The sequence below is a fragment of the Brachionichthys hirsutus genome, chromosome 1 (assembly GCF_040956055.1).
Source record: "Brachionichthys hirsutus isolate HB-005 chromosome 1, CSIRO-AGI_Bhir_v1, whole genome shotgun sequence".
In the NCBI taxonomy this organism is placed as follows: Eukaryota; Metazoa; Chordata; class Actinopteri; order Lophiiformes; family Brachionichthyidae; genus Brachionichthys; species Brachionichthys hirsutus.
Window position 1 is genome coordinate 13,654,442 of NC_090897.1, and position 23,673 is coordinate 13,678,114.

Consider the following 23,673-nt stretch of genomic DNA (forward strand, 5'->3'; position numbering starts at 1 on the left):
GTCAAACAAACAGTTCACAGTCATTTCTGGGGGCAGATGCCAGGTCCTGCTGGAAAAGGAAATCAACATCTCCCCTTGTCAGCATGAGGTGCTCTAAACTCACCTGCCAGAGGCTGCGTTGATAAAACACAGTGGACCAACACTGTGTTTATTATCCTTTAGTCTTCCCCAGTATGGACAATCTTCATTAGAGAATATATTCTGGAGCGGAATACAGGTCTGTTATAACTGGCAGCCAACGACCTTTAATTTGAAGCCACTGGAAGCTCCTAGTCATGTTGGTGAATGGAAACCAGCCTCGGTGAATTTATTATTATTATTTTTTATTTTTTTTCTGCCTTGGACTACTTTATAATTCAAGAGCTCATTAAATACGATTTTGTGTTAAAGGTGGAAATAGAATGAAACCTTTGGGGGGGAAACAATAATCATGGTGGGTTATAAAATCTCATTGCCTTTGGGAATCTTGGGAATAAAATAATCTGGGCCTGATCAGGTTTGACAGCATAATGCAATGGTGGCAATGTATTTGTACAATATATTAGTTACATGCTGTATAAATGTAATCCATTGCTTGGATGGGTCGGTAGACTAAGCTTAGCATGACCAAGTTTGATTCCATTTGAGGTTTCCATTAGTATCTAAAAAAAGTGAGAAAGAAATTAATAAAAATACACAAATATCAACACTCAATTAAGTTCTGATATTTTTGCAAATATTCCGACATGTTTGTACATGTTTGTTTTTTATACTGACTGATATTCAAATCAAATTGTCATTATTTAAATCTCTGTGGTCTCTTTCTCTTGACTCTTTACACGCTGTCACTGACACAGACAAAGGGGGCCGGGCGGCGGTCTATGTTTCTGTTTGAGCCGAGGCTCGCTCGCCGTGTTGATAACTCACTGACCGCTTCTCGCCTCCGCTTCCTCTGCAGTTGGGAGGATGTGGCATACTGGGCGTCGGAGTCTGGCTCTCAGTGACCCAAGGAAACTTTGCCACGCTGTCATCATCCCTTCCCTCCCTGTCGGCAGCCAACCTGCTCATCGTGGTGGGCGCCATCGTCATGGTGATTGGTTGTCTGGGATGTGTTGGAGCTGTCAAAGAGAGCCGTCCTCTGCTGCTGACTGTAAGTCGTTCTCCAACAGTCTTTTTTGACGCTATTTTCTGTGTTGATGTGACGATAGCAGATCCCTCGTCCCTCATCGAGTTGTATTTCACATGATAAATTCGGTAGCCCGTGTACAGTATAGGACGCCATTCAGTTTGGTACTTGACCGTCATCTATAAATTTTCCGCCAGTGTGTTGTTTTAACCCTTTTCTTGATGCCTTCTCATGAAAAGCACCTGAATTGAAATATTATCATTGCAACATTTCTACTTATTCTGATTATTTATATATTAGTTTAAATAACATCCTGAAACATGCTCATTCCCCCTGGTGTCACTTAGTATGTGGTGCTGAGGAAATGGTGATTAGAGTAGAAGCAGAGAGGACACAGGAAGTGAACTTGGAGAGAATTAGACATTCCTTTCACACTTGCAGACAGACATTAAGATATTAAGATAGACATGACATCACCCCCCCACTATAAGTGTGTGTAGGTGGGGAGATAATGGCTTTTTCAAGGATCCTGAGTGGTTTGGAGTATCGGCTACAACTGCTGACTCTTAGCTTTTATTGTCAATGGAGCGGATGCTGCTAGAAATGTGGCAGCAGTGATCAAGACGCATTAGAAAGGAGAGAATAGGCGAGTGTCATTCTCAATAATCGAATATGCATTCATGTCTTTTCCTGAAAAATAAGTCGAGAAATGAATTCATGAACTGATTTTCTCTTCCGTGCTGATTTGATTTGGTTCCCAGTCAACTTGATTTTAAGCAGTTTGGAGTTTTTTTCCCAGACTTTGTAAAAGGGTATGCTATTCATGCATGCTGGTGAGGTGGGGTTTATCCCATTCTCTGATCCCTATCTGAATGAGATCAGTGGATGGCATCAATCTCTCTGTGCACCTATTGGGGAAGAACAAATTCCTCCCAGGGACAAATGGGGATGGATGAAAGTGGATTTATAAAGCCGTGCAAGTCATGTGAATGCTAACACAAACCCAAGCACTAAAATTATTTTGCAACTCAAAGTCGAACCAGCCTGGTCTCGTCAAACAGCCTAATAAATATGAAGGACACGTTTAAGTAGTGAAAGAGCAGAACAGAATAAGTTATTTTTTATGCACTAACAACAAAACTTTGTAAAAGATTTGTTTTTTTTAAATAATCGAAACAATTAAAGCTGGAATATCGGATGGATCGAACAAACACTGGACTGTCAAGTGTGAATCGGGCTTACACATGCATGGCTCTAGAACTCTCTCCATGCTAGTATGTGCGGCACTCTAAAAATCCATGGCTGATTTGGCCACATTTAAAGTCAAGTGGCAGGAAAGAGATGGGCTTTTAAGTCTCAGACACTTTATGGAATAACATTTTTGAAAATATCTATTGCTTTAAGACACCAATAATCTGGTTTAAGATGTTAGATTGTCTGCATGGCTCTAAAATGTCTCTCCTTGTGACAGACGTCTCTCAGCTGACAACATGCGACTCCACAGTTTGTCAAAAGTTCACACAAACTGAATGTAATTATTTTTACATTGTTATCTAAAGTTTTCCACTCACATGCAGGGCTAAATTGAATTGTTTTGCTGCAACAGCCACCAGTTTATAAGAAGCCTCTCTCTATATACAGATGGTCGCCCGAGTCACCTATTTCTCCCCGTGTAGGGCGGCTGACTATAGAGCCATTGTTATCCGGTACCACCAGTGGAAGAAGATGTTTCCTCGAATGAGACCGGTGGCTTTGGTTCGATGAGAAATGTTTTGCTGTGTAAGGAAAGGTCAATCATTGTAAGGCCATTCTCGTTCGTGTTGTCAGTACGAAGAGTAAAACTGTCAGTGTTACGCCCCGTTACCGGGGAAAATAGAGTGAGAATCGCGTGAATGAAAACTCCGACACGTTTATTTTCATTCAATGTATTCGTCAAAACTGATCGCGCAATCGATCACTGTGCAGTATATTCATCGCAGATTTGCCACAGAAATTAAAGGACAAAATCAGGGCTTGAAACATAACTTCTGCAATGGTATAATTATAACTGATAAATAAAGGTTTATAAGAAAAATAATTGAACACTCCTTATCCTATGTAACGTGAACAAGCATGAACCATATTTTAATCCATCATAACCATGACATCAGCAGGAGTCGCAAAAACAAGCACTTAAACTGATGGTGGGAGTTGTCTCAAAGGACTATGGATTATTATTGTAATAGCAAGTATGACTCATTCGCACACAAAAATATGTAAGCATAGAATCTCTGTACAAAAATAAAAAAGACTCTGCTGTATACTCTGAAAGCCAAGAGATTGTATTTGTCTTTAAATGACAGAGCCTCAGCATTGACTGTTTCACTGCATCTGTTTGAGTTTAAAACTGATTACAGATAATAATAATAATAATAATAATAAACATTGACTTGACTGAAAAGACTTGATAGTTTGTGGAAAATTCCATTGCATTGCAAGTTCCATTCACATGTTAGTCTCTGTGAGTCGACGCAGATCTGTATCATTAAATATAAACATTACACAAATGAGCAGTCGATCCTACATAAAAGAAGCAACTACAAGTAGCTGCAGTGACACTGAGTTCCTACTAAATAAAGGGACACTGAGAGCATTTAGCTGTTTCCACCACTGTCGGCTGCAGTGATGCTTTTTTTCAGCTGGAGATTTGTCTTTGTGCTGATCAGATATTCTCACAAAACCCTGGCAGCTGATTCTTCTAATACAGCATTCAACAAGTCAAACACCGTTTCAATTGCTGCAGATTACTAGTTTTCATTCATTTTTCTGAAGACGGCACCATCAGCAATCGTCCAGTCTTCAGCCGCTTAGCCAAAATCATGTGTCATGAGTTTACTGCAGCTGACTAAGGACAGGAGGAGTGGTACACCCTGGACAAGTCTCCAGTTCGTTGCAGGGCCACATAATAAAAGTCAAACACCTATTCACCCACACACAAAAAGCTACGGTCAATACAGAGTGGCCAGTCCACCTAATTTGCATGTTTTTGGGAGGTGGGCGGAAGCTGGAGAACTCAAAGAGAAACCACGCAGACACAGAAAGGCCCAAGGTGGAATCCAACCCAGGATCCTCTTGCGGTGAGGTAACAGCGCCACCCACTGCGCCACCGTGCTGCCCTTGACTAGTTTTGTCAATATTGTTAAAACATGCAAACCCTCTGACATTTCCCATATGTTGCTGTTTCACTAAGGGGAAGTGACTCAATGAAATATTGCGTCAACATATTATCAATGACAGCTGAATTCTGATAACAGCAGCTATTGTGGAGCCAAAAAGGTAAATCATCTTGATAATAAAATGAAAATTGTATTTTCAGCGTGGAATCCGTGGCTTCCCTGTTTTTCTGGGAGAACTCTTCAGTGCAGTTTATGAGTGGTTTAAGGGGGTACAGTCGTGCTGGCCCTACCTGGACCCAACCAGAACACCCACTGATATGGTTGCTGTAGCAGTTTTCTCTTTCCTGATTATTTGCTTTAATGTCATCTATTGTGCTCATTTCAGTCAAAGTAACTTATTTTGAATGTGAATTAGAATAATTGGATTATCTAGCTATTTGTCATTCACATTTTTCAGACACGTTTCAAAGCACAGAGTGTGTACAAAGTAACGACTATAAAAAGTACCCCAAACCTTTCTCCTTTTGGTCAGTATGATAATATTTCAACACTAATATTTTATTTGGAACAGTGTTGTTCAGCAGGAAAAGACAGAGTTAGGCAGTAAATGAAAAATATCAAAAATGAACCAGCAAAAATCTCTGTAGAAAATGATATTATATTTTTTGCTGGGAAGATTTTCTGGCATTTGAATCCGCTCAGGGAAAAGGAATCATTATATAACCAATAATATGCAAATAAGAGAACAGGAAGTTTTCAACATAAAATAGTGATGCTCTAAGTTATATACAATTTGTGTATACGTATTTTGTATGCCAATTTTTCAGGCATACCTGATAGACAGGGACTCCAAGGGCCCTTAAATATTGATAGGTGTTTTGACACACTAATAATGTGAAATCTCATGCCAACACTGTGCAGCATTTATCAGAAATGATAATTATGAGAGAGAAAATCAAATAGCACTAATGATGAGAGAAATGGCTCAGATGAGCTCAGTGGGAGCAGGTCTGAGTAGCGACCATGAGCGTGATCCATGACATTTTCCTTGCAGTGACCAAATGGATTCCTGTGCTGTCACTTTAATGAGATTGGAAAAAAAAGAACATAAAAGAAATGTTTCTCACGACAAATTTCAGGTCTAACTATGGTGACCACTGATGGAGGATACAGGTTATTAAGATATTGATGTGAGGCTGCAGAGGAATTACTGTTGTGTTTTGTTCAGTTGCCTTTTTGTGTGTTTCACAATTTGTCAGGTCTGAATTAATAGCTCAGTGCTTTTTTTATTTTTTTAATTGCACAATCGTGTTTATTTCAAACACGTTAGGTTCCATATAAATGTTGAAATCAGTATAAACAGATATTCATCACATAGTTAGATGCTTCTCGGAGCTCAGGTTTGATGTTTAGCAGGGGTGGAAATTAAAACACTTTATTTATTATCCAAAAACTGGAAATTAAATTAAGGTATTCTTTCTAGACATTGTCAGTTGACTGCTGGAGTTCTTCCAACACTCAGACATAAACAAAACTCCCCCATGTGATTCACCAGCATATAGAGTAGCAGCTATGTCATAAAATATGCATGCAATTGTTTGAGAATAGGCCAAAGGCCCAAATCTGCCAAAAAGAAATATCACTTACTTTGGCCAGTAATGTCTTATCAGTGCATATAAACCTTTGTTTGTAAGAAAAAGATAATTATGACAGCTGATCTTGAAATTTAAATTAGAAATAAGATTCTGACAAAAACTTCAGTGTCAGCATGGTGAAATGTTTTGTTCTTATATCGCAACAACTATTTTGTAGAAAGTTTTATTTGTACCTCGGGTTAAATCCATAGAGTACTGTCATTGCACTGAGGTTGCTAGGCAACCAGGAGAGACCCCCAGTAAGACGGTGTACGAGGCTGAAAAATAGTTCCAGCATGGAAACTCAGGGACTGCTCATTGCAGCACATTGTTCTGAAACCCCAGTAGTCCAAAAAACCAGACTGAAAGTCAAAAGTCATTTTTGCACTTGGTTTTTGGCAGCAATAAAGAAATATTGCAGCATCTTCATTGGTAGGTTCAGGGGTGCCACAGGCAGGGTATATATCTCGCTTTTAGACCAATCCAGTGAGGTTTTTTTCCATCTTTTTCGGGTCTTGAGTTGCCCTGCTAAAATAAGCTAAGCTCGACAGCCACTGCCTCCAGCTTCATGTAACTGAGCAACGACTAAAAGAAAGATGAATGGGAGGACAAAGTGAATGAGATTTCCCAAACTGTTCAATTATGCTTTAATGCAATGTTTAAATGGATGGGCAAATAATTCTCACTGCATCTCACAACTCTTGTCTTATTTAATTAAGTCTTCATCATCTCCTGGCTAATATATAATTTAAGGCCTTATAGTAACGATATTATCGCCTGGTGGATTATGTTTTGTCAAAAACTTATGTTGGAGAGAAACAAGCCTTTCAGGTGCTTTAATGTCCTTTCATTATTTGAGTCTAGCACATCAGTCATGACATTAGGTCAGGTTAAGGAATGAAATCCAATACCCTCTCCTGTTATTTTAAAAATAAGTCTTATAAGGGCGGGGGGGACACTTAATCTCCCCAGAAATATCATTTTTAAATCAGAGTATAGAGTAATTAAAGTTTGTATTAAAATTCACACAATGATGTGTTATTACACAATAGTAATGCACATCAAAGGTAAAAGAGGATCTACTGCAGGTCTGTGGCCTAATCCACCCACACATTTGTCAGACAGGTGAGATCACTGCGGTGTAAATGGAAGCAGATTGTTCCAACCGAGCAGCTTTATGAGGTTCTGAGATACATAGGCTGTAAAAATGAGCAGACGCACCACATAAAAGAACACGGTTATCGCCTCAAAGCCTCCCCTCCAGACACACTCAAGATCCCCAACGTATTGATTTCAGAGGCGCTGGAGGACTTTGTGTCTGACACGGCTGATCCTCTGTAGCTTTATCACAGCATAGAAATCATAGCATGGGATGAGCACGAGGGAATCGATCCCTGTGCTGCACTTTGATTATAGTTCTCAGTCTGAAGCCCTGCTATGTCATCATTCTCAGCTAATCAGGGATATCAGCGCCGCTGGTCGAACAAGACACAGCATAAATAACGTGAGCATATATACAGCGCGGCCTCTGGAGTGTGCTATACAAATCTTTTATAATGCAGGCAATGTGCATTACACTTTAGTGGCCAATAAAAGCTGGTAGGCCTCCGATTTATTCAAGTCTACTTACCCGCGGAGCGTAAACTGTGCATCCGCCTCTATGGTGACTGATTGCAACAGCTTTCTGTGCTGTGGAATCCACTGCTATAAGAAAACAAGCTGAAAACATAAAACTAGTTAAAAAAACAACAACAAAAAAAACCAACCCTGAGGAGCTCCATTTGGCTCTCTGGAGAGGTCGGGCTCCTGCGGGTTTTTGTTCCTCCCTGAAGGCATCAGTTAGAAACCAACCATCTGTGGCTCAACGTCCTTCACAGTACAATAACTGCAGTGGAACAAAAGGCCTCAGGACAGCGGCACGGCACAACTTGAAGTGAGAGGTCACATCGTTTTATAGCTCTCTTGTTATAGGTCTGATATGATGAGTCAGTGCTTCTGATCTCAGTGGCTTTCTCAGGAAGACCTGTGGCAAGAAAATAAACGGCTGAGTTATTTTTTTCTGTTTGGAAATCTTCATCTGGTGATGAAAAGTGAGACAAAAAGGAATCTGTCATGTTGATCATCTCTGATGAGGCGATCAAAGTGATAGCACCGCAAATATGGTGTTTTATTTCTGAGAATCTTGCACTGCACAGAGCACAGTGGAAATGGTTGCACCTGATTACATTTTAAGGGACTGTATTTTGATTTTTTTTTTTTCAATACTCTCTCCTCCTCATAAAATATATTCAAAATGGATATATAATACCTTACCATGCAATATTTATTTTGCTGTTACCGGCAACCTTTCAGCTCAGGATTTTTCATAGACCTTCACACTGCTGTGGGTGGGGAAATAGAAAGAGTGGAAAGAAAAGCCCCACGATGTGCTGGCAACGCATTCAGGGTGTGCCCCCGCCTCTCGCCCATAGCAAGCTGGGATAGGCTCCAGCAATTCCCGTGACCCGCAAAGCGGAAAAGCGGTAGGCGATGGATGGATGGATGGATGGATGGATGGAAAGAGAAGCAGCAGAGCCCTACGGTGTTTAGTCTTGTCTCCGACCTGACAAGTGTGTTGCTGTGTTCATACATCTGGTGGTTTGTGGGCCAGATAATGTCGGGTGGTTGATTAGTGAATGTTTTTTAGGTCGGGTGGTGTTCTCATAAGAGCCATTGAGTGCTGCAACTCTGCGACCCATGCATCACTGCCAGAGGCGTTTTGTTTCTGAGGGGTTGGCAGTTTTACCAAAGAATGATTTACCTTCAAAAACACTTAATCTTGTAGACTGAGACCAAAAAATTAACCTTAAAAAAAAAGAACAAACTGTGACAAAATGTAAAGAAAATGTGTGTGTGTGTATTTTCAATTTATGATTTTGTGATGCTGAGGCTGGTATCTGTAACTGTACCATCTTTTATTATGTGCATGCACAGTTATTTGATTAGATTGTCACTTTCCGATAAAGTGCCAATGGGGCCAGAACGAGAGACAGAGAGACATAGGAAAGATAGGGGGAGAGGGGGATGGAGAGGATAGTTGGAGAGAAAGAGGGAGTGAGAAACAAGGACACAGACATGCAACTACGACAACAACAGCTATAATGATCCGCCCCCTGCTATTATGTCATTATCATTCATATAGTATGTCCACCAGTACAAGTTAATGCACTTTAACCTACCGGCATGTATATTCTAATTTAATCTGCATATTTGTCTACACATTCTGTATATTTTGTCTATATCTATCAATTGAAACCCATATATTGTGTCTAGCTGTTAGGGTCTCTTTCTCGATGGTACAGTAGTTCAGTTGATTGTAGTTACTTTCTCTCAGGTGGAGTCTCCATCACTAAGAGTACACAGCAATGACTTTGAAAATCAAAGATGGACAGTTTGCAAACTCTTTCCTCTGTAGAGGACCCGCTTACAGTCCTATTTAGTTTCATCTTGTTGTCCTATAAATCTTTCCTGTTGTTACGATGCTGAAACCCACTGCTCCAAACAGAGCATAGTTCAGTGTGAATAATGACAATCCAGGAACACCATATTGAGTCTGTTTTGTTCCCTTTGTAATGGGATCTGAGTCTTTGTTTATGATCATTTATCACGGCCAGACAAGTGAGCGCACAGAGCGCAAAACAGCTCAAATTTGAATTTTAGATTCTACTAGAGATATGCGATCTTTTTACCAAAACTTTAAACACAAACTAGCATTAATATCGAAGCAGAGTTATATCAATTTTCTTATTGGTCTGTCACATAAACAAATACGTCATTAATCTTGTCAACAGCTTTTCAAAGTCATTTGGAGCAAATTAGATTTTTTTAATTTTATGTCTCAATTAAACATTTTGAAGTCACAGAATACCTATTTTCAGTAGCTGTTTGGTGTTTTTTGTTTTTGTTTTTATTAACGCAACTGAGGAGTTGTTTACCCTTTGATAAATTACATTTAATCAAGGAAGAAATAGAACAATTCCTCTGCACTCGATTTAACTATAATTGTGCGCCTCTGAACATGCTTCATAAATGGATCGTCATAATTTTCAGTTAATTTCTGCAACGCCTTTGATAATATCAACTCCGTTAATGAGTAATTTGACCTTTCTCCTGCTAATTCAACTACTTTCTTGTAGTATATTAAAAATGCAAAAATGCAGTCTCCTGCCATCAAATGATGCCAACAAGACTGATCTGAAGGGCATTCTATTCTTATTAAGTGCAAATAAATGAGGAAATATCCCAGGAAATAGGTATGCTTGTTTTCCAAATGACGGTGAGCATCCGTTTCTCATCCCTTTACTCTCTGGAGTGAACACAGCAGAGTAGAATAACCAGTTACAGAAATAAAATGCTAAAAAGAAAAATGTTTTTCTTTCTTAATTGTTAAATTCTTTTTTCTCTTATGTATACAGTGGATATTTTAAGATTAACATTCTATGGCACAGGACTCACGGGGCAATAAATGAAAACATTTTAATGCAACAGAATGTCTATGACTGAAGCTGCATCTGTAATAAAAAAAAAGATTTCCTTAAGCTCCCTGTCCAAAATCTAATGACAGATATCTTGATGCTGAAGGGGGGGAGGGGGGGTCATCTGTAAACGTGACCACAGGTCTGAGACTGGTTGACTCAACTATGTAAGCTGGTAAGGATGACATGGTTTAGTGTGGGGAACAGTGTGGAAGCAGAGAGCCTCACTTTGGTCTTTTTAATAACGTAATATTTTCTGAATGCAGCTAAGATTTTATCTGCCTTCATGTGGCCAAGTATTGACTGCAGGAAAATGTCAGGTAGGAAGGTTAAGGTGCTGATCCAGAACTCTCATATATATATATATATAACATTCTAGCTGTGAAGTCGATTTTTACACTGCGGTAGGAAAGACTTTCCTTTAAGGATCAACAGCAGGTCAGGAAATTTCACAGAAAGAAAAATATGGCTAATTTTTTTGGTTGGTTGCTGAAATGTGGTTCATAATTTGACACATTTATTGGCTTAAATCTCAATACACGGTGGACTGTGCTGTATTCCTTCAGTTAACCGGCAAAAAAAAAAAAAAATGAAGCCATTATTAAAATTCATTTAAAATTCAGTTTGCTGCTACCTTGTTGCCATGGTTACTAATTCAATCATTCAAGCTTCTTCAAAAAAATACCTGATGGATAACTGGTACCTTTAAGTCACGTAAACTCGCATCTGCTGTGAAGTAAACACCTGGAAAACAAATAAGACACATTCAGCCATGACGTCTTTGAAAAACAGCATTTCTTTTGGAATCTCTTTGAACTCAGTGAGATGGTTCCATAAGACTCTGTAGCAGCGACGGAGCTGGATATGGAAACGAAGTGTGTGTGTGTGTGTGTGTGTGTGTTGCCTTCATTAAATTCAAGTTTGCTTCAAAGTTCCAAGTGAGTTCCCTGTTAAATTAACATAAACTATTAACATTTATTATAGTCCATTTGTTTTTACAAGCCAGAGGAGTTTATTTTGCTATTTGTCAGGGGGGCAACACAGTCTTCCTCTGAACAGCCTCCCTACAAACAGCCAGGAGGACAAGCTGCAGGTGAATCTGTGGGAGCTTCACACACACATAGAGGGTCCAATTCCTCATGTGTATGCACAGGAGTGTCTTGATATACCAGCATCTCAGTCGAGGGCTGTCCCACTGGATCACAGAGGTGATCACAGCCGGCAAGGTGTGCAGGCTCAACCTCAGCGGTACCTGGGATGTGCACAGCAGTGACTTGGTTGGGCCTGTCTTCATTGATGTGGTTCTCAAGTCAATACTGCAGCACAGGTTCCCTTAACAGTGTGTGTTTGGCGTGCTACTTTCTGTTGTGGTGCCACCTGTAGCTGTCTGTCAGCAGGGCTCTAGCTGGATGGATTGAGCGACTTGTTCACCCTTGTGTGTCCATCCGTGTCTTGCACTTGATAAATCCTGATCTCCATCAGAACTTTGAACAGAATATTTGTGTTCAAAGGAAATTACATTAGGAATAGGAGGACCAAGATGTAAACATAGAGGGCCGATTCTGTCCTGGTTGGCTCCGAAATACAGCTTCTGTTCTTTTAAGGAATCAGTAAATGTGTTATGAATTGATTTTTCTTTTTTTCACCGTAGGTCTACGTAAAAAAAGAGTTAATAAATTATTAAATGATTATTTCCACTGGCAGTAAGGCCTGAGAGCAACACTCAACTCAGGCGATCAGAAAAACAGAAAAAGAGCAAAGCGAAGATTCTAAAATAATCACACGCAGAAGAATGTTTTTTTTCTTCCAGAATTTAAATCTTTAATTATATTACCAGTGGAGTTTCCACTGTCCTGTTTGGCTTATAAATACAGCTTTAAAAATGCCCACTCATTTTGCACAGTGAGATAACTGCACCCATGGAAACATTAAAATGACTGAAGGCTGCCTCTCCAATCATGAAGGTAAATTATATAAAAAAATAAAGATATACTCATCAATAACACAAAACACAATAAGCTAAAGCAATTATAATTTTGTTCAAGGTAATTTTATTCAGATACAATTTGGGGAAGCTAATCCTCCCCTTGTCACTCTTTGAGCTGAGCTTTTGTAAGAAATCTTTGTCCTCCTCTGAGTCATATTTCCCCTCATTTTCTATGATTTAATTGTCTCTAAATCTCTCTAAACTTTGCAGTGAATCAGGATGTTCAACCATTTCCTTCAGTATGAAACTAATTCAGTGATGTTTGACCGAACATTTATCAATGCAAAGCAAACATGAACTACTAAAACTACTTCAGCAAACATGGATTGGAAAAAACGGACTCCATATGAACATTATACCTCCTGACCTGATCTTCTGAGCCCACAAGCAGGCAGCAGTTGTTGTTTTAAAATATAGATTATTATCAACAACCCATTAATATCATTTTTTTTAATTAAGGAAAACATCCAATCTTTATTTTACATTTAATCATAGGTATGTAAGAAATGTCACAATGAGTTGTTGCTGAGAACATGTGGCCTATCTTTAAACCATGGACTTGAAGTATTTGCCCACAAACACGCATTGATAATCTCATGCCATTTCATCAGGACTTTGACGACCCATTTATACCATTGACTCTCGAATCATGTCCCCCTTATGAGGCTGAATGAGAGACGGAGCCATGTCCTCACAGAGGAGTTGATGGATGAGCGCCAAACTGTTTCAAGCATTCACACGGGCCCACAGGAAGAAGATATATCGCCCATCAAACAGCTCCTTCTCACCGCCACCACAGAGAGAGGAGGGCTGGGTGAGGAATATCACGGAATAAAACGTGGCCCTTTTAACTAATTCAGGAGTGGAGAGTGGAAAATTGTGTATCACCTCTGATAGCCTGTCCCCCCCTGCCGTGAGTGTCCGATCTCCACTTCTGTCCCAGTTTGAAACATCAAGGCAGAACAATCAGCCCATCTTTTGTCTAGTCTTTCTCCTCGACAGTCAGTTGTCATCTCTTTTCTCTCACCTCCTCACACAATCCGGCGCCTATTATTCCCACCTGGTCTTTCCCTCGTCCCTGATAAATGAAGCATCACGCAGGTGTCCTTTCTCTCCCCCTTTGTGTCTCCACAGTTCTTCATCCTCCTTGTGCTCATCTTCTTCCTGGAGATTCTGTGCATCATGCTTTTCTTTATCTACCAAGACGAGGTAAGACACCTTAATTGCTCTCAGTGTGATATGTATCATTGGATCTTCTGCAGCTGCAGATGATAATAAGTGGCAGTGGAGACACTGATAGGCATTAAAAATGCATTAAATGCAATGCATGTTAGTTAGATTTACGAGATAGAAGATGTCATGTTTGAAGAATGATTCTTATCAGAAGGATGTTTTGAAATTTAGACCAGCTTTGCTGTTTGTTGCAGAAGAAATGATGGCAAAACATTTAATGTAAATTATGGTTTAATAAAACAGTAATGTGTTGGATTCATACTAATGTTTGGGGGTGATTTCTCCCATTTTCCTCCCTTGTTAAATCTCAATTTGTCTCAGCTCATGCATTTTGGATGATTTTGCTGTAAATATACACGTCAAGGATACGGGGTGGGAGCGAATGAGCTTCTGTATCGCTCTCATTAAATGAATTCTTAATTCCTTCCAATGTTTAGCCAAATCTTTAATAATGCATTGAAGGGACGATTTTAATTAAGGGTTTGAGTGCTGGAGAACTACAACGTGTTATTTTTAAATGGCATTACAAATATTATACCCCGAAGAGTTGTGTATATAAGGGGTAACAGATGTCCACAGTCATCCATCAAATGCAGAATAACAAGCATCATCTTGACAATGAGCAATACGTTTAAAATTAGGGTGATTAGTTTGACCACTGCAGGGAATTGGATGCAATGAATGTCTCTAAAGTTTGAAAAGTGGTCCACGTTCCTTCAGAACAGGCTTCCAGCCCTTAAAAATTATCTAAATGCTATTTTGTAATGCAGAACTCCTTCTGCCTCAGAACTGTTCGCAAAAGAATTAAGAGCCCAACTAAATTCTTAGAATAAAAAGGAGCCTGAGCATTCTGCGATAATAGATTCAAAACCCAAAGCGTGTTTCAATCCAATTAGAGGTTAAATTCAATTTCAGCAAAATTGTCAAGCACTAAAAAGAACAGCAACTTCTATTGTAGTTTTAGGGGGAGCTCTTGTCTGTGAAAACGAAAAGGAGTGTTAGTCAGAATCATCAGAATCAGAATACTTTATTAATCCCAGAGCGAAATTCCATCAGCATCATTGCTCCACTCAACAAAAATCAAAATTAATATGCATTAATAGTAACATAAATGTGCAATATTAAAAATATAAAAAGCAATAGAAGGTTTCAATGATGCATTGTATATTTTAATTGCCACAGGAAGAAAAAACGTTCCATGGCATTCAGTTTTTGCGGGGGGGAAGGTCTCAGTCTCATTGTCCGAGTGCTCCTTTCTTGTACAAGGAGCTGATTGTGGGGGGGTGTAGTCTAGGATGTTTCATAGTTTCTGAAGCATCTTTCTCACCATCCATGTCTCTAAGCAGTCCAGATTCACACCCACAACTTGCATTTCGGACAACTTTGTTGAGTCTGTTTGCAGCACACCACAGCAAACAGGACGGCACTAGAAACCACAGACTCATAAAACATCCTCAGCATCGTCCGACAGATGTGGAAGGACCTGAGCCTCCCCAGGAAAAGGCCTTATTAATGGCTTCTGTGTTCTAAGCCCAGTCCATTTTATTATCAATGCCGACTCTCAGATATGTATAATCTTCCACTGAGTCCACGTTGACCCCCTGGATGGAAACAGGGGTCATTGGAGACTTTGTCCTCCTGAGGTCCACCAGTTTCTCTGTCTTTGCCACATTGTGGTGCGGGTGGTGCAGCTTACACCATGTGACACCACAGCCCTGTACTCAGGCTCCTCCCCCCAGCTGATACATCCAACTATGGCCGCATCATCAGATAACTTCTGAACATGGCAGGACTCTGCCCGATAGTTGAAATCTGTGGTGTAGAGGGTGAAGAGGAAGGGAGAGAAAACGGTTCCCTGAGGTGCCGCAGTATTACTGATCACTCTGTCTGACACGCCGCTCTGCAGGCGTACATACTGCGGTCTGCCAGTCTGGTAATCAGTAATCAATGACACAAGAGGGGCTCCAACCTGCATCTCCGTCAGCTTCTCACCCAGTAGAGCCGGCCTGATGGTGTTAAAGGCACTGGAGAAAAAACATGATTCTCACAGAGCTGCCGGGCTGGTCCAGGTGAGTGTACATACATTTCAGCAGGTAGATGATGGCATGCTCTACTCCAAGGAGGAGCTGGTAGGCAAACTGGAGGGAGTTCAGGGAGGGTCTGACAATAGGTCCAGGATCAGCCGTTCCAGGGTCTTCATTACTTGAAAAGTCTATGCCACTGGTCTGTTGACCTTAGGGCTCCTGGGGTGGGGCGTCTTTGGTACAGGACCAACGCACGAAGTCTTTCACAGAACAGGAACCCTATGAAGGCTGAGCCTCAGTTTAGAATTAGTTTAGCCTTTCTCAGCTTTTTTTTTGTAGATTAATTGATCAATGGTTCGTTAAATAGAAGCTGTTTTGTTCAGTCAAAAACGCAAAGATGTCTAGAACGCAATGCATCAAATAGAGTGAAATATATTTGTGCATTTCTACAATAAAAGTGACTCCAGTTACTCATGCATTGTCAAAATTGCTTTGATTGAATATGTTGGTGGCTATTTTTCTCACAAAGCTCTAACTTAAGAATCTATAATGATTTCAGCACTAAGATCACTTCAATAAAGGACTGAGAAAAGCAAAAATGAGATGAACTAGTAGCATCAACTAAATAATGCTGCAGGTGGTGACTTCATTTTGTGTGCGGTCTATGGGTGCCTTCCAGAGGCAGTGTATTCAAACGCTAGCATGTGGAGTTGGCTTACAGTTGAGAGCCCCATCACAAATCACTGGCAGCTCCTTAATCCATTGTGCTCCATTATTCATGTGTTGGGATAGAGACGGTTATCCCTGGAGACTTTGACCAAGGCAGATGCCTCTGTTTGCGTTTGTAAATAACAACCTACTTTGATATTTATCCATTCTTTTACCCGAAACAGAGCCCTTGGGACCTGCTCATAATTTTTATTAGCTTTTATCTATTTGTGATTGGAATTCTGGTGGAATTGCATGATTGTCTATCTCATCTCAGTTTATCTGCAGTGAAATGGCACATTGTTCTGGGCTTTTTGGCCAATCAGCACTGCTCAGTGTTGTCTTTCCTCTGAGGAGCTGAGCTCCCTGGTGTTCGGTGCACCCCATTATTCAACCTCTGAATAATTCAGTTTTGTCTACCCAGTAGGCGATTAGCAACAGAATGCAGTAAAGTTATTGATGGTCTCGATGTTCTGCACCAGCTGAACGTGCTCATGATAAAGAATGGGCGGCCATTGCCAGAACTTCCAAATATATTTGTTTTCAAATCAGAATAGGACTTCTTCTCTTTGTAAATGCTGAATCACTGCTGGGAACACAAAACCTTTACAGTGTAGCATCAGCGTATTTATAACCACAGGTACATTTATTATGTTGCAAAAGAAATGTAAAAACTTTGTTTGACATTTTGCAAATGAACTGAAAGGTTTCTAATGTGGACCTACATTTTCACTACATCTTTTACTACAGGTGACATTCTGGATCCAAGTAGACGAAGATAAAGTTTTCTGTGCTCACTAAAATGGCCCAGTCTTTTAAAACGGCACCAGCAATTATTGAAACTGCTTAACGCTTAATGTTGGGCCATTTGAGTATGTTTTGAAAAACCTTTACCCGGTAAGTTAAAGTCATCTTCAATCACTTGGTTCAGGTTTGCACGTTACAGGAGAGAATTCCTCACTCCTGTAATGGGCCACGGGTGTTGATGGAGCCTATCCAAACTAGCTATGGGCGAGGGGCAGGGCACACCCCGAATGAGTCGCCAGCGCATTGCGGGGCCACATACAAATCCTGGTGGACAATTTGAAGTGATCTATTCGCTGCATGTTTTCGGACGTAGAAGGAAACCAGAGAACCAAGACACGGGGAGAACATACAAACTCCGCACAGATAGGATTATAACCCGGAACCTTCTTGCTGTGAGTGTCACAGCACTACCCACTGTGCCACCATGCCGCTACCATGTCTTAATTTCCTTATGCTACAAAAGTCTCTGTGTTCCTTCCAAACAAAGGAATCAACAGATACAAAATCAGCCAAAATTGGATCAATACAAAAAACACATGAAACAACATCTGTGCCTCTCCCATGTTCTGTAACTTACACTTATCATCAAAGAAGGAGGGAATCCGTTTCATGGGATGTTTCATTGTGTTCCGGGCCATGAAGTCGCAGCGAATGAACTCTTTGTGTCCTTATTCACCTCATTAGCTCGAGGAAGAAACACGCAAGCGGAGGAAATAATTGCTGGACATAAGATACAGTATGCAGCGTTCGTTACTGAAGGCATGAAGAAAGCACGGGAAAAGAAATGTGGGAAGGGAATCCCGAACATCTAACAAATCTTTTGATGTTGATGAATGTAGATTCTGGGACTCCTGCTGCTATTCACCACACGGACTGCTCGCGACACGCTTGGCTCACTCACACAGCACTACTGCTTAGTTCAGGGCATCGTATAATGAAAACCTTCAGAGTCCTTAGAGGTGATGCTGGTATTATTCAGATTCAGAATACTTTATTAATCCCAAAGGGGAAGTTAAGGCACATGCACACTAATGTGACTTTATTATTATCAGAGCACACACTGCAGTAATGTTAGGACAGTAAACTCAAAAGCCTTTAAATGTGTTTAACAGTAGTTTAGTGTCATTGTGGGTCTGCTGTCGGCGTGCTTACTGGAGGTCGTCGCCGCCGTCTCCTGAGGAAACCCTCCTGCAGACGGAGAACAAACTGAAGATGTCCTTCTCGTGCACTAAGCCTTCGTGTGGTGATGACTTGAACAGCGTGCAGCAGTAGTCGACTATTGATGAACTCCACCCAAGGCTGTGGGGATGGTCGTGATCAGTGGTCCGGTTTATTATACGTGCTTTAGACCTGATGAAAAGCTCTGTAGCTTCAAACACAGCTCAGTTCAGACAGTTTCCCTTTGCTGGCTCCTCGGGATGATGAAAACATCCTGCGAGGCGGAGCCACCGCGAAGCTAAGTGTCAGCGTGAATAAAAAATGAATCTGACTCAGCAGGGCAATATTGAAAATTGATGTAGGGGTGTTTTATACCATCTGTTCGTGAGTTTACAGCCTTGTCTGTTATTACCACCTCAGGGGGGAATTAACCTACCAAACATAAACAGAGCAATAACAACGGCAGACCCAACAGCGATATTGAGGAACTATCAACAATTTGCATCTAATGAGAGTTGTCATTTTGTATTATCGGGTGTCATCTGTATTATTTTCAATTAGTAGCTGTAGCAGCAGTAGAAGTAAGAGCAATAAGAGTAGTGAGAATGGAAGAGGAAACTGGAACACATGACAGCAGTCCAAAGGTTTCAGAAGAGGTGTCTAGCTAATTTGGGAGTAAACAAAGCCCCCAAACCTTGTAATTAAATGCTTGTTAGCACAATATTTATGCTGGCCTTTGATTACTAGCATATGTTTTCTGCATTCAGTCTGCTATGTAATTAAGGCTCGGTTGCTTGCTCATACGGAACTAAACTCTGTGCGATGAAGTAAAAATGTCAATTTAGATCCATAAAACAGCATAAAATATCGCCCTTTATGACCCCGAGTTCCAAAACAAATGACAAAAAACTTCCTGTTAATTTGGATGCTTCGTGCGGTACCAACTACACAAGAGAAATGCGAGCAACTAGCAGCCAAAAAGCGATAGACAAGCCGACAAGCGAGATCTCCGTGAGAGCGCTGAATCAGCCTCACAGCCCACGCTGCTAAGCTTCCAATTAGGCACCGCCTGGACATCGGCTCAATATTCACATGTTGGACCAAACAGATAACATTTGCCATGTTGAAGTGAAACAATGATGCATGGATAATGAAGCCTTGGGGCGCAGGGGCGCCTCTTCTTCCACTGATAACATGACACACAGAAAGCCACTTAAAGCTTGCGGTTGCTTGATATTCACAAAGTGGTTCCTCGTTGAATTTTGGATTCAACTTTAATGGGACGAGCTCAGATTGTGAAAGCGATCAAATTAGCCATGTTATTATTATGGATTTCTTTTTGGATGTGTGTCCCTGATTATCTTATCCTGACAGTGTTACCTCAACTCACATGAGATTCAATTCACTTCAATTCAATTGTATTTATATAGTGCAACAGAAAGTCATCTCAAGACACTTTACAGGTGTAGCAGGGAAAGACAGAACCCAACTTTACCCACAAGAGCAAGCACTTTGGCGACGGAGGCAAGGAAAATCGTCCCTTTAACAGGCAGAAACCTTGGACAGAACCTAAGGCTAATGCTGGAAGGCCATCTGTCTGGACCAGCTGGGTTGAGAAGGAGCGAGAGAGAGAGAGAGAGAGAGCAGGAACAGACAAAAACAGAATGCAACATATAGGCTGCTGAACAAGATACTGACTAAAGAGCTGCTATATAAAATTATAAATGCTAATCCTAGTGAAGTCTTGTCCATTGAAATGGAATGGATGAGTTTAAAGGCCGCATAAAACACATGCGCTTTGATTCACACTGGATGAAGCAGACAGGTTTCAGGCCACGGCCATCACCTGCAGACATCTTTTGGTTGGTAGTAGCCTCCATATTTCCAACAGTCTCTAATCTAATGACCACGTTGAAGCATCCATTTTAATATCACAGCAGGTATCGCTTTTTTTTTAAAGGCGTAACTGTCCATATTTGGTCAAAAGGGTGGAGCTGAAAATAATATATTGATTGGAGGACACGGACACGGCGTGGAACCGTCTTGACAGTGATAAAGCAGCCATGTCCTTTAAGAGATCCTGCTTAATTATCAATTTTGCTCGAAATGCCAAGCTATAATTTACAAAATAAACCTCACACTGAACTGATGAATATTTTAACTCATGAAGAATCTGTTTACCGTGATAATTGATAGATAAGGTCAATTTCTCATCAACTTACATCCCATGATTAAACCTAATAACCCATACTGGCCCTAGAATAACATGCCTGAGGCACATTTCCATTGGCTTCATTCTTCACAGCTGAAAGCGCCTTCCACTTATCATGCTGCCTATGGGTGGTACTCGCGCTAGGAAATTGATCAAATTAAAGATTCATTTATTAATCATACAGCCTGTAGTGATTTTTTTTAAAGGTCTCAACAGGAACACAAGTAATGGAATAACCGCTGGTATGAAGCCAACCAATCAAAAGTGTTGGCTTTCTATAGCGACCAGTGGTGGAAATGATTGGCCATCCATTATAAGGATGCATAGAAAGCAGCGACTGGGAGTCTGTTCTATGAATAATCCCAAAACTGACTCGATAATTGAACAGTTGTCTGTGTACACTAATTTAGATGGTTTATTACATCAGCAATCTTTATATAAACAGTATTACCGGTTCTCTCTTTGTACTGCTTAACTCTGATATGCCTGGTTTTATCATCCGCCAAAGATCTATATTTGATTTTGGGTGCTCAGACACAGATACACACTCAGTTCACGCTGTGCCGTACGAGCAGCTTGGAAGACATCAATCAAACAGATATCTAACCGTGAATTATGAATGCTCTTTGATTTCAGATTCAAATTCAATACTCGTTTGACACCAAGAGAGATAGAGCAGTGCCTCCTGCAACGAACGGGATCTTAAACTTCAAACGCTCCGCACAACAAAGCCCTGTAGCAAAAAGGCTTTGTGTTGACATTGATGGGTTAAAAGTCCGCCCTTAAACTGCTCTTTGTCACCACCCATGTGATTTTTCACTGCAGTTTTCATTCACCTTTTTGCTGTACAAACTTTACCCCAAGTATTTACATCCACATCTTGAAAAGTTCGTAATATCTGTATTCAAAGGAAAGGATTTTCCAAAAATATTTCTATGGTATACATTTTGTTTTTTTAGACGTTTCTATGCATATAAGATCCATTCTGGTCTTATGGTAGTAATGTGATGACTTCAGGGACCTTCAAGTAAAACCAGCCTCTGTTACAAAGTAGTTGCTTTTCCAAATGATCATTACTGTGAAACATCTGACTTTGACTCTGAAGATGAGTGCTTTGATCAAATAACCCCCCCCCCCATATCCACAAGTCCATTACTAAAATGGGAAAACTCCATTTGCTGGTTCCCTTATTAGGATATGATGAAAGACTCCAGAACAGCTGCTAAATGGAACCTGGGGTGAGATGGGCTCTGTTCAATCAAATAATTCATTTTAGAGCTTTGCTAAAAATATCATAATACGACATAAATCTCTATTTTGAATAATCATACGCGTTGGTTGGCCAGAAAGGGAGCTGTAACGATTGTGTTTTTTTGCTTTTGCTACAAGGCAAATAGATGTATTTGCTTTATTTACAGGGGCATGTTGTTTACTCAGCGGTCAAGGATGCACTCGCTCATCTTTCATAGATCAGGTCAAGAACTTAGACTCTACTTTATATTTGCTGCTGCTGTTAAATCAAACCAGATATTTAGGGCTCCACTAAAAATCAAATGTTCTAGAAATCTCACGTGCGATATTCTGATATCACATGTGAGATCGATGGTGGTGTGGAATTTTCAGTTAAAGCCGGCAAACCTCAAAATACGTGCGTCCTAAATCATTAAGTGACCATTTTTACGTTATTACTGTTACTGTAAAAAATGTCCATAATGCTTCACTGAAACAACAGAAAGTTTTTTTCCTGAGGTAAAGTAGTTCAAATGCCCTTGAAAAGAGTAATTCACTTTTTATTCTGTTAAAAAAAGAAGAATAGTTTTTTCTCTTATCTAAGATCTTACTTTCGGACAATCGCTGCTTCATCATAACTTCAGCCTGGGCCATTCTTCCAGGGTAATTTGTGGTCTCACATCTAAGTGATGTCGTATATTAAGCCAACGCAGCGTGATGTATTTCCTCTGCTACCCAGCGGTGGTGTCGGGCATGTGTAGAGAGATGATGTCACATCTGCTTGTGTGCATTGGGACAAGTCAAGGTGAGGCAATACGGCTGTAAAAATAAAGATCTATGGTCAGATTTCGTCACCAAAGGTCTCATCCGCCAACACATGAAAATGAATAATGACTTCCACCCTTACAAAAGCAGATGTGGTTCTGTACCTCTCTGAGAGGGTGCAATTTGTAAAACTTAAAAAATTGCCTACTCTTATAAAGTAAGTTTAAAAGAATGTTCAGACACGCTAGAAAATATATATATATCACATTTTTGGATAGAGAAACAAGAAGAGAGACCCAGATGCAGATCACAAAGGCAGAGCTGGGGCAGTTCGGTAACTTAAATGAACAAATACATATAATGAATGCGCCAAAGAGGGTAAGACATGAAGGCTAAATAAAGAAGGTAGTCCAAGCAAACGGATCAAAAGAGTAGCAGGTGAAGCGATAGGACAGTCCGGATACTCACGCAACAGACACACAGAACTCTAGAGAGAAGGCTCTAGAGTTCAACCAATCACAACCAACAGATAGGAAACAAAAAGTGGAAATGAGGAGGAACTTTGCTCCTATGATGCCGGCTTAATGAATACAGTCACAGTCTGCTGCACAGTCCTCCTCCTCCTCACCTGTTTGCCAGCTCCTCCCTCTTCATCAAACCAACGCCCCTAACTTGTTGCTGCAGTTCCCTCCTCCGAGGCCAGATAACTGTTTTACGCATCACCTCTGCAGCGGGTCATTTGCAAGCGTTAGTTCCACAGCATGATATGAGGCCTACATCCTCAGGATTTGCTCTTGCATTATATAATAATTGTGACTTTTACACATTACTGTGGTAACTAACCTACATTTTCACCATTGGACAACATTTATATTATCCTATATCCACCTACAAATACAATGTGATGTGCTGCAAAAACAAAAATACGATAGATAGATAGATAGATAGATAGATAGATTTTGTACCTCATTAGTGTGATGAAGTAGCTCGAGTTAAAATTATTGTTCATGATAATCTGAACGGGGACCTCAGAAGAATCACCCAACTTTCTCATCTTGGCTGAGATGCAAATCTACAGTATTATTAATGTGAGACAATTTCTCCTGGTAAAAACTCCCATCATGCATCATTTTTCCTGAGA

At 40.4% G+C, this 23,673-nt stretch overlaps 1 protein-coding gene across 1 annotated transcript in view; it reads left to right on the forward strand.

Moving 5' to 3' along the window:
* The window catches only part of tspan4a (tetraspanin 4a), an 87,111-nt gene that overhangs the window by 43,868 nt on the left and 19,570 nt on the right, over positions 1 to 23,673 (forward strand). The window contains exons 2-3 of the mRNA XM_068760287.1: positions 938 to 1,129; positions 13,530 to 13,604. Coding sequence (XP_068616388.1) covers positions 938 to 1,129; positions 13,530 to 13,604 — 267 coding nt within the window. The remainder of the gene's footprint in view (positions 1 to 937; positions 1,130 to 13,529; positions 13,605 to 23,673) is intronic.